General features: G+C 40.7%; 2 protein-coding genes across 2 annotated transcripts in view; one reads left to right on the top strand and one right to left on the bottom strand.

Moving 5' to 3' along the window:
- Positions 1-11,725, bottom strand: part of cenpp (centromere protein P) — an 87,076-nt gene that overhangs the window by 34,503 nt on the left and 40,848 nt on the right. The window lies entirely within an intron of this gene.
- aspn (asporin (LRR class 1)) lies at positions 5,122-11,193 on the top strand. Its single transcript, XM_031860586.1, has 7 exons — positions 5,122-5,398; positions 6,103-6,215; positions 8,115-8,328; positions 8,616-8,726; positions 8,950-9,043; positions 9,216-9,354; positions 10,547-11,193. The coding sequence occupies exons 1-7, from the start codon at positions 5,179-5,181 to the stop codon at positions 10,742-10,744; spliced, it is 1,089 nt and encodes a 362-aa protein (XP_031716446.1). The 5' UTR covers positions 5,122-5,178; the 3' UTR covers positions 10,745-11,193.

Below are 11,725 nucleotides of genomic sequence, written 5' to 3'. Positions count from 1 at the left end.
AGCCAACAGTGGACTTTTAGATCATGGAGCCAACAGTGGACTTTTAGGTCATGGGAGCCAACAGTGGACTTTTAGGTCATGGGAGCTAACAGTGGACTTTTAGATCATGGGAGCTAACAGTGGACTTTTGAAATGTGAGGTAGATGACCTAAAGCTCAAACTGTATTGGCTTGGCTGTATTGATGTCCGATTAAAAAACATCTACACAATAAACTCTGTCATGGTGATCAGGCAGCTTACTCACTACTGGCGAGATCAAAAACGTTCCGACGTCTTGATGATGTATTGTTCATGCTTTTTCAATTTTGTAATATTTTTCAACAGTGTCCAGACGTCCAAACAGTAGTCAATAATAACGTAAAGATAGATACGAACCACATAAAACAGAGAATGCAAAATATGGCATAAGATGACAATAAAATATATGGATCGATAGATATTATATATAAATAAAATAAAGATCACATCACAAAACGACCCCTAGAAACAAGACAACAAACTAAAAACAAACCTATAGGAGGTTAACCAGTGAAGAAGAGCGGGAGCCTTGTTGCTTGTGATGTGTAATTCAATGGGAGAGTTTCAAACTGCTGGTCGGAAAAACAAATGATAAAGTTACTTTCAGACATTTTTGAATTCATGAATCACCTTCAAAAAATGAACATGGGAGAGCTCGACAGGCTTCTTTTTGATGAGATGATCATTTAACCAGATCTCTGATGGATTGGAAAATATGGTTTCCTCACAGAGAAGATGCGTTGAAACCAGAACACAGACCGGCTCCCATTTCGGTTTGTCCGACTGCCAAACCGGGGAATATTTGGACCGTCTGACTCAGCCATAAGTTGTGTCTCATAGCGCCGTTCCAGCTGAGCTCAGCAGAAAATACCAGCACTGAATGGAAAGAGGAATAGTGTAACACGTGAACCCCTGACGAGCAGCTCCTGTAAGCTTTTCCAGTCTTTGGAGGTATTTCTCATTTCTACTTCAAATGTAATGATTGTTGTGCCTCGTCAAACTGCACATCATGCAGAACACTAAGCACATAATGTTGGTTGGATGTTGCAAGGCATCTGCTCCGTTTCTCTTTTCTCTGCTTTCGAATAAGGAGGAAATCTATTCTGATGGTAACTTGTACCACCTTAAGTCAGGAGACCACACTGCTGACAAGTCATTCAGCATTCTGGACTTTTTTAATTGCCTGTGAAATGCTAGTTGCTCCTAGTTTGGTTTTACTAATTTTCGAGGAATGAATCTACAGAATAAGCCTTCGTTGGCTTCATCCATTGTTTAAAGTAAAGTCAGCTTTATTCAGACTTCAGTAGAGTATTATAGAAAGATCCACACTGTATGGGGATATTATCTTTAGCAACTAGTCTACGAAGGTAGAACTGTCACTGCTGAAAAAGAGAAACTTTGAAAATAACGACACCAAAGACGAAGAGTGAAATTTCGATTAAATGTGCCACCCTAATCAAAATAGGTCAACATGGCAGCCTCGGCTCTTTGTTTAGGGAAGTCAGTTACTATGAAGCAGCCAGATGAAGAAGTTCAGACGGCATTCATCCTAAAAATCTCCTGCAGGGCCGGCTCACCTCCATCCTCACGTCACTGAGAAAACCCAAACATCTGTACAGACCCACTCTCCTCGTTTAACCCAGAGCCAACAGGCCAGAGTGTAGGAACCGTTCATGTTGATGTGAAATATTTAATATGGCAGCCGGCCGTGAAGGCAGGGGAGGTGACAGACCTACCTGTACTTTTCTATACAGTCAGGAGTCTGAAGCTAACGATCCTGGCATCACTTCAGAGCTCCTGATGAAAAGCACATGACGAAGTCCCAACAAAGCCTTTTTAAATGTAGTCCCCGAGACGTACAGACAGTCTGATCACTGACACAGTCAACAGCTCTCAACTGAAACTGAACCTCTCACCCGAACAGCGCTGGTTTTCCGTCGGTGGGGGTGTTCTGGGGGCAGTTTTTTTTTTATTTCTGGTGAGAGAGGGTGATGCTGTTCTCCATTCACTGGGAATGTATTGACTGAGGATTCAACTCTCAGCCCTCCAGCTGGACCCTGCTGCTGCTGCTCTGCTCACTGTGGGGGTTTAAACCAGGACACAAACACACCTGACGGCTGAGGTAGGACACACCCATTATTTATTAACAAAAAAACTAAACTCATCTTTTCAAGTATTTAACTATTCAATCTGGCATGATATTTTCAGACGATGCAGCATCTCTTAGTTGTCAGTTTACAGGACTTCTCCTGTATGTCAGCGGCGGCAAATGTCTGAAAATGAACATTTTACCAGCTGATCTTGGTCTGTATTGTAGGAAAAATATATGTATTTTAAGAGAGAATATTTCAAATGTACTTATTTCTGAGTGAGTTTGATTTGCATGCAAGCTTCAGAACACAAGATCAATTTACAGGAATGTGGAAGTCTGTGGATCATCTTTTAAGTGAACTACATGATGTTTAATGGTTGAGTTTAATATTGAATGCTCGGGTCTTTCATGTGTTTCCTTTCTGGGGTTTAAATTGAGGAAGCTCTCATTTGACAGAAATGCTAAAGTAATTTTGGAGATTATGGAGAACAGTTTATTACAAATTGTAAATGCAACAAACACATAAAGGAAATGTGTCTTAATGACCTACAAGTCAGTACAAAGCACAAAGATATTCCACTTGTATGAAAGTGCAGAAACAATGAAATTAGTTAGCAGTAATTGTCAATTATAAAAAATTGTATTTTAAAAGCAGAATCTTTTGACTTGCCAAATGTTCTCTGGTTCCAGAGAACATAAACAAGACACGACTTCAGCTCTATTTAACTAGGATGGACATTTTTGACTGTTATCTGACATTTTATAGATTTAAATTTTACCCAAATAATAAAAAAGTAATCCACAGCTGCAGCCACAAGTGGTAGGGACATATATGTGAGACTGCAGGGATCAGAGGGGACAAAGGCTGTTTTATGAAATATAAAACCTCCAGAGAACTGATTATAATGCAGACTGTAATTAAAAGCACCTTCACCAGTCTGACCGGAGTGGATTCAGATTTATTGGATCGGTTCTCAAGGCTTGTTTGAGTAAGCGACAGGAAAAAACATTAAACAAGTGAAATATCTCCAACTCACTGCCAAGTTGTTCAAATGCAAAACCCACCAAGTTCATTTGCAAAACACACATTAAGAAAAAAGCCTCGTTTGTGCTGAATGTGCAGATGAGGACCAAAGGAGTCTGGCTGCAGAGGAAGGGTCTCTGCTGCTGAACACTATTTGCTGCTGCAGCAGGCTGCTCGACCACCACCACATATTTGTGGGACGACTGAAGGTTTGAAGATTACTTGAAGCACGCAGCCAACCAGGCGACCTCGGCCTCTCTCTGCTGGCTGTGTGAATGTGGAATAGAGGAAGACGTGTAAATCATCCTGTGAATCACCGCAGATGCCGAATAGGTGACAGCTGAGAAACATTTATGTTGGCTGCAAGAACTCATTTCCAGGGAAGCTTTTTCAGAGCTTCGTGGAAATGCTGATAGAAAAACCAGCAGCACTTATTGAAAGCGATCAGTGGAGGAGCTCAGCGTCTCCTTTCACCGCGCACTGTTTTAACAATAACTTCCTGGATCACATTAATATGAGGGCTGTGAAACAGACACGCAACTGGTGGATCTGAGGGGACATTAGTACCGTTACTCCAGTTTTATACACTCTAGAATGTTGATAGCAAGTCTGCTAAAGTACTCTAACTACTTAGATATACACTCACTGGCCACTTTATTAGGTACACCTCGCTAGTACCAGGTTGGACCTCCTTTAGTCGTCATTGTGTCTTAAGTCTTCGTGGCACATATTCAACAAGGGTTATTTTTACTTCACCACATGTATTTTGCAGGTATAGATCCTACATTGCGATTTGACATACAAAACATGCGGTCAGATAATAACATATAATGCATTATTACAGATTTAACTACCCAAAAGTATATGAAGTAGTTGAAATCAGCTCCACCTCAACTAGCTACAACATTAAAGTATTGACTACTTGTTAGAGGATGCAGTGTCTGAAGACATTACGGTGGGATTACTAAGCTTTATTGATTGATGAACAGTGTTTCTGGCAGAATTGGGGAAGCTACTTTGAGAATAGTTTTACAAGCTACCAAGTACTTCAAACTGGATGAAGTTGAACAGCAAACCTACCTCTACTTGAAATATAGTTTGGTTTGAAAGATAAAGGCGACGGGGCGTTTCTGTGTGTGGCCAAATATGATTTGTAGTTTCAGTAGTTAACTACTCAGAAAATGACCGAAACCACCTGAATCACTGTGCAAATATGAATCTAGTTGAACTACCAGCAAGCTTCTGCAAAATATAGTTTAACTACTAATAACCTGTAGTTTACTAGTTGCCAACACTGATTGCTGGCTGTTAAACAAAGGAGCAGCTGAAGGAGAATGAAGAGAGGGAATGATGAAGGACTTAAAATGAGTTTAAGCGTACAGAGGGGTTGAGGTGTTTTAGTTGTATGTAACAAGAGTGAAACAGCTGAGATCTAATCTTTATAAACATTGAAATGAGCTGCTGTGTACTAGAAGGAGGTGAGTCTTGAAACCAAGTGACACATTATCATCACAATGCTTAACTAGCTGAGTTTAAAGGGTGAAAGTAAATCACTCATTTGAAACTTGTTACTAGTTATTAAGAACTTTGGAAGGACTTTACACTATTTAAAGCAAACGTTGAGGGAAAAGGGTGATTAGGGTTCAGCTTCATGTGGTTCAGCGCCTCTTCTCTCAAACATACAGAAGCTGATGTTCATGTGAAGCTACATTTAAATGGCGCTGTGAGTTTGTGCACAATAAAGAAGGCTTCCCTTGGCTCCTATCAACTGAGACCAACCCGAGACTCAAGTCGAGCTGCGTCCTAATTAAATCCAGTCTAATCGGGTCGTGTCCTGTTGTAGTGCTGCTTAATAAGTACATTTTTTCCTGAATGCACACAAAGACATCATTCTCCAGTGAAAAAACAAAGAAAAATCATTTCACAGCTTGAACGGGTTATTTCCTCAGTGCCACGATGACATCACAGTCTAGTCCTGTCTATTACTTTTAGATCTATAACCTAAACCTCTGTCTCCTCCCACAGCTCTTCCTGGTATTAAAACATGAGGGTCTTCCTCCTGCTTTGCCTGCTGGCCCTCGGCAACGCCAAACCCTACCAGTCAATCAATGCCTTGGACTTCATGAGAAACTATGACATCATGATGGCTGATTCGAGCGATGAGGACGATGACAGTGAAGAAGATGATAATGATGACAATTATGACGACAACTGTCCAGCTGGTTGCCATTGCTCACCCAGAGTGGTGCAGTGCTCAGACCAGGGTGAGAACGAGGGCCATCACTTTATGTTTGTGGCCAAAAAGAAACTCACAAAAACGATGTTATCGTGATATATGGAAAAGATTTTGAAGAAAACAAATAATGCTATCTGTCAAATTCATCTTTAGCTTAGTTTTGTCAAATTTTTTGCCAAACGATTTACATTCAAAATACAAGTGAAGGGAGGTGAAGAGAAGTCAGTAACCATAACTGTATGATTGATCAATATGATATTATGGATTATTTACACAATATTATCATATGGCTACTATTAACATTATGTCATTTAATTTCTTAAATATCATGGTTATCACCAACACCGGTATGTCACGACCCCCCTGATGAGAACACAGTATGAACACATCTGGATCCACATGTTACTGTAAACAGTGTTTTGATAAAGGCTTGTTCTTTCATCTAATCACAAACTATAAAGCTCACCATTTAAGATTATCAGTGACAGTTTGGAGTTCTATATTTTTCTTCTTGTCTACATATACCATGACAAGAACAAACTAAAACCAGTAATGTCTTAGTTTGTCTCTTAATACTTGAAAATACTCTTAATAGACTTCATGTAAATAATCGTAAAACTCAACTACTTCTTCTCTTGTGCATCTCACATTGGTGCCGCATGAGCTCCGATTTTCATCACTTTTGCTCCAACTTGCTGGTGTTTAATGAGGTGCTTGTGTTCCTGTCGACAGGTGAGATCTCTGTTCCTGAGAAGATTCCTGAAGACACCGTGATACTAGACCTCCAAAACAATGACATCACTGAGATCAAGGAGAACGACTTTAAAGGCCTCCACAAGCTTTACGTAAGAGAAAGCTTCAGAGCTGGTTTATCCTGCACACAGTCAAGTTGGTTACTGCATCAGTCAGTGTTTGTACTAATCTATGGGATGATTAGTGTCAATCTTTCTCCTACCAACTAAAACGACCCGCTGTGACAAACAATGGGGGTCCACACATCAGCACAGTTCAGTCTGGTTTCATTTTGACCAATTCAAAACCACTAAGGAACTCTTACCAAGTACCATGTGACGAGAAGTGACTAGTTGAAGATGTGACCTGAGAGGAAAAAAAAAGAACAAGGTAGCCCCGCCCTAAAGCATACCCTGCTTTATGGTCTATTTGACTCTAAATGGACGATAATCTACTAAATGAACATCATGCTGTATTGAAGAAGACTTGAAACTGGAGGTTGAGACCATAAACTCATGTTTACAATGTTTACTGAGGTAATAAATCAAGTGAGAAGTAGAGTCATTTTCTCATAGACTTCTATACAACCAGAGGAGTCGCCCCCTGATGGACATTAGAGAGAATGCAGGTTTAAGGCACTTTAGCATTGACTTCACTTTTCAGAACCAGAAGTTACCGCTTGATTGAGAAACGTAATTGAGTGTAGCTCAACCGTGCTTTAGCAGCACTCAGAGCTCACCACACGATCACTGATAGTATGCACGTGAAACAAAAGGAAACAGACTTGAAACATCTCCTTGTCTTTCTAGTGCTTGTAACACAAGTCATATGCGGTCTGTGTTCCACCTCAACATCGATTCAGAATCATGAAAGATAAGAATTGCAATTATTCCGGGTTTTTCCTACTCTCAACATTTGCATCTGTCGAGCCAAAATTAACAAGAAAATCAGCAGACTTCTCTGGAAAGAACGCAGCCTGTTCACATCCATCGTCTGCTCTACTGCACCTGCACAAGTGTAAACATTTCAGAGCATGACATCAGATCCAGCGTCTAACCAATGACTTCCTACGACTACTTCCATCTACAAAATGCTTAGATTTGGTTGAGAACTTTATATGAGCCAGACTCACTAAAGCTCACTACTTCAGTCCAAATGTAGCCTGCAGCCTCGTGAGATTACAGCCCATCTGTACTTACTCCCAGTTAAGGAGAAGGGGCGGTTACAGAGGGGTCGTCTCTGATCTCGCTGATGTTCTTCCTGTTGGGAATAAACCACATCAAAGCTTAAAACTCTGGATCATCTGTATCAAAGCAAACAAAGTGAGAACAATCTGTAGCTTTGTGCTAATACAGCGGCTCGTCATCAAGTGTTGGACGGTGCGTTTAAAGGGGACATATGCTTGTGCACATACATTTGGGTATCTAGAGTTCCTACCTGTCCACAAACTGTGAAATAAGAAAACCCAGTCAGTGTTTTGTAGGCTGCCTGAATCAGAAAACATGTGATTCAACCAGCCGTTCAGATTTGTCTCCCCTTGCTCCGTCACATGCAGGCTCATTAGAATTTACCCCCACAATGTTAGTATCTCGACCCATGGCTTGAGAACTACCTTTGCAAAAGGTTCACCATATTTTTCCTTGCAAGCCCATCATAGCAGATTGGTGGTTTTTAGGAGTTTAAAGAGACAGGAACTAAAACTGAGGGTGAATAAAGGTATATTCAGACAGAAAAATAATCAGTGCATGTCAACACTTTCTAATAGAAAAAAATCCCCTTTAAATTTGATCAATTATTATTCTGTTCATTGAATCTAGTTTTGTTCTTTTCAGAGAGAATTTGTCAATAATGATGTCAGAACAAACCTTTCATATTGTCTATCTTTATCTTCTTCTAGCTTGTTCATTCTGGACCTTGGAAACAGTAGTTTGACAAAAATTCCATTCTTACACCTGCTGTAAGAAATGCAGCAACAAACAACTGTTTTATTCACCTTCTATTCACCACATCAGGGTCTGTTTCTGATCAACAACAAGATCTCCAAGATTCACCCCAAGGCCTTCAGAAACATGGACCATCTCAGACTGCTGTACCTGTCCTACAACCTGCTCACTGAGATCCCCGCGAACCTGCCTCCCAACGTCATCGAGCTCCGCTTCCATGAAAACAAGATCACCAGGATCCAGAAGGATGCATTCAAAGGCCTGAGGAAACTCCATGTGCTGGGTAAGACCTGGTTTCAATCCCATATCTGATTAGCAATCATCAATTCTCTCATAGGCCAGATGTGTCCCGTCCTTTGCCAAGCAGAGGTCTGCAGGCAAACGCTGCAGCAGTTAATTATTCATTTAATTGAATCATTCTTTAACTAGAGAGAGGTGCTGAACAAACTTTGGTTTGAAACTTTACCAGGCCACCAAGTCCTCAAACTGATGTATGTTCTCTAATGTAATTAGGACATGGATTATGGATTTTTAATAATTAAACCAGATGTTTTGTGCTCGTCCCAACAGAGCTGGGTGCCAACCCTCTGGCCAACAGTGGGATTGGACTGGGAGCTTTTAACGGCTTGTCTACCCTGTACATCGGTATCGCAGAGGCCAAACTCACTGCTGTGCCAAAAGGTACAACATCACACACCTCATGTTACGCTTATCTGATGCTTGATGTTACGCTTATTTCAACTCTTCTTTCACATCCAGTCAACCACCGAGAGTATAATGACTCTGGACCTACAGTGTACAACTAAATGAGGCAAACACAGCTAACCTCAGCAAGTAATCAAGTAAAAGTGTGTTTAATCCACCTTTTACATTGGTTATGTTTGGTGTGTTTTGTATCTCCCAGACCTCCCAACCTCCATCACAGAGCTGAGCCTGGACTACAATAAGATCGCCAAGGTGGAAATAGAAGACTTCATCAGATATAAGAACCTGAAGAGGTGAAAACCAGCCACATTTTATCCTGGAAACAGACCGTTTTTCAGATTAAGACTCTTCTTCCAAACTCCAAGTTCATTTGATGTTTTTTTGACATTTTGATGTTTGAGTTGATGATTTATATTTAATAGTGCTGCTAGTGTACCTGTCAACTATGTTTTGCCATTTTTGCAGGCTAGGACTCGGTTTTAACCAGATCAAGTACATAGAAAATGGCAGCTTAGCCAATATTCCAAGCGTCCGTGAGATCCATCTGGACAACAACCGTCTGAAAAAGATCCCACCGAGCCTCAACTCCCTGCGCTACCTCCAGGTGAGACACAGACACTGTGATAAGTGTCAGTAGAATAAAGTTCATCTGTTGGGTGTAGCGGGAAAGGGCTCAAAGCTTGCACCCTATGAGAAAGAACATCTGAGATGCTGCGTGTTGTTGTCATCAAACCGCTCCAACGCCAACTTCTCCATTTAATATTTCTATTTATACAAATCATACAGCTTTGGAGGTAGATTATCTCTTTATGCAAAGCTAAGCTAAACATGACATGGACCCATCTCTGTGCTGGACGTATAGAAATGAGAATTCTAAATGTTCTTTAGAAGGCTAACTAGCTATGTAGCACAGACCTCCTTCTCCATGGTCGTGTCCTCCAGCTCATCACAGAATATCTCTATTCTTCCATGTCCAAGGCCAAAACCTCCTCAGGGAGGCATCATGATCACATGACTGAACCACCTCAATTGACTCCTTTTAATCAATCTTCATCTCACTGCAGAGGAGAAGTTGTTTTTTACTCCAAACCCCTTCCAGATGTCCAAGTTCTCATCTGGTTTCTAAGACTGAGTCCAGACAGAAAACTCCTTTCAGCTGCTTCTATCCATCATATCATTCTATCGGTTGGTTCATCATCGTAGAATGTAAATAGTCTGCTAAATCCAGGTGGGATCAGTTCCCGTTTGTTACCGCTAAAGTCTGGTCCAGCCAATAGGCCCACAGCATCCATTGGACATGTCACAGCAAAGTAAATAAAGGTGCTATTGATGAAAATCAATTATGGTCCCGTTCTATTTAGTACGTCGCAGCCATTCTAGAGAGCCGGGATGCACAAAATGGATGATTATTAATCACACCTGTTTACCCTTCAATGACATTTAAAAATGGCTGCTGTGAAAAGAGCCAATGCTGCACCGATCTTATCTCCTAGTGTAGCTAAAGTAGAAGAATAAAGTCTTCTTTTAGTATTCCATGTGCAGCTCATACTACGCCGTTGTCACATGAGTAACGGAAGGGAACAGTGAGGTTGTGAGCCATCTCAAATACATCAGTTCCCTTCCACTCAGCAGCCTGGAGTCATAAAATGATGCCCAACTTTCTGACTCTAAAGGTTGTGATCCTGAGTTTCCACGGTAGCAGTTAAGCAGCTTTAAAACAGAACTCCCAATCACGGTTGTTTACCGACAAAGCAGATAAAATAACTCGTTGAAAGAAATCCTCTTTGTCTGTTTAGGTGATTTATCTCCACGGCAATAAAATCAGCAGCGTGGGCGTCAACGACTTCTGTCCCATCACGGCCAGCGTGAAGAAGAACCTGTACACGGGCATCAGTCTGTTCGCCAACCCTGTTAAGTACTGGGACATCCAGCCCGCCACCTTCCGCTGCGTGACCGGACGGAGGGGCGTTCAGCTCGGGAACTTCAGGAAGTAGAGAGAGGAGACGACGCGTCGCAGACGGATCAGACATGAAGAACTGCCGATATCCTCATTATAAAGGAAGGAGTTGAGGATAATAATTCTGATAAATAAAACAAGATGAAACTGGATTTCTAAAGTTTTCAGGAAATTAGAGAAATGGCATTATATTGATGTATATTAGAAAGTGTAGCACATGTTGTTGAATGCTGGTATAATTTACACTAAATAAAAATAACTAGTCTGGATGTTGCTGCCGAAAAGACAGTATACAGGGGGAGGACAAAATAACATAAACATCTGTAGATCATGATCAAATTCAACAAGTGTTCACATTGTGTGAGGTTGTCCTTGGCTTTTGCTCTGTAAACTTTCCAAGGAATAAAGCGCCTCCCTCTGGTCACTTTTTGAGCAAAATCACCAAATAACCTGATTTGAGTAAAACTACATGCTGATGCCTTTTTAACAAAAGAGTTATTTTCATTCTAGCTTAGAAAAAGACATTTTAATGAGATATTGAGTAGAAACCTTTCCAAACAAAATACTTTTTCCCTCTTTTGCATTTTTATTATGTATTATATTTGCCTTCTTTTAAGTTAATCATCATAAAGAGTCACTATATGGCCAGAGAAAAAACACTTTCTTTTAAACATACGTCCCTTCCAGCTCAAGTCTGTACAGTCAATGAATGACGCTGCATTATTTAATGCAATAAGTCACTTTGAAGCCCCATGTTTGTCTTTATGTGCTTGTTTTATATTATCTCACTGCATGTCTGTATTGTTTGTATTTAGAAGATTATACATCGTCCTTGATGCCAACTCAAAATGTGACTTTGTTTTTCTGAACTATAGCAACCAAGTGAACTACAGTTATTATTGAAAGGCCCAACCTGGGACGTCTAAGAGCATCCTCCCTACAAACAGCTTCCTGTTTCTCCAGTGCTCTCTCCTCTGAAATGGTGCGATATTTATTTAGAATGTCTTTAAATAAACCT

Source organism: Anarrhichthys ocellatus, unplaced genomic scaffold (genome assembly GCF_004355925.1).
Source record: "Anarrhichthys ocellatus isolate YVR2014 unplaced genomic scaffold, GSC_Weel_1.0 scaffold1, whole genome shotgun sequence".
Lineage (NCBI taxonomy): Eukaryota > Metazoa > Chordata > Actinopteri > Perciformes > Anarhichadidae > Anarrhichthys > Anarrhichthys ocellatus.
This window is presented reverse-complemented; position numbering and strand designations above follow the sequence as displayed.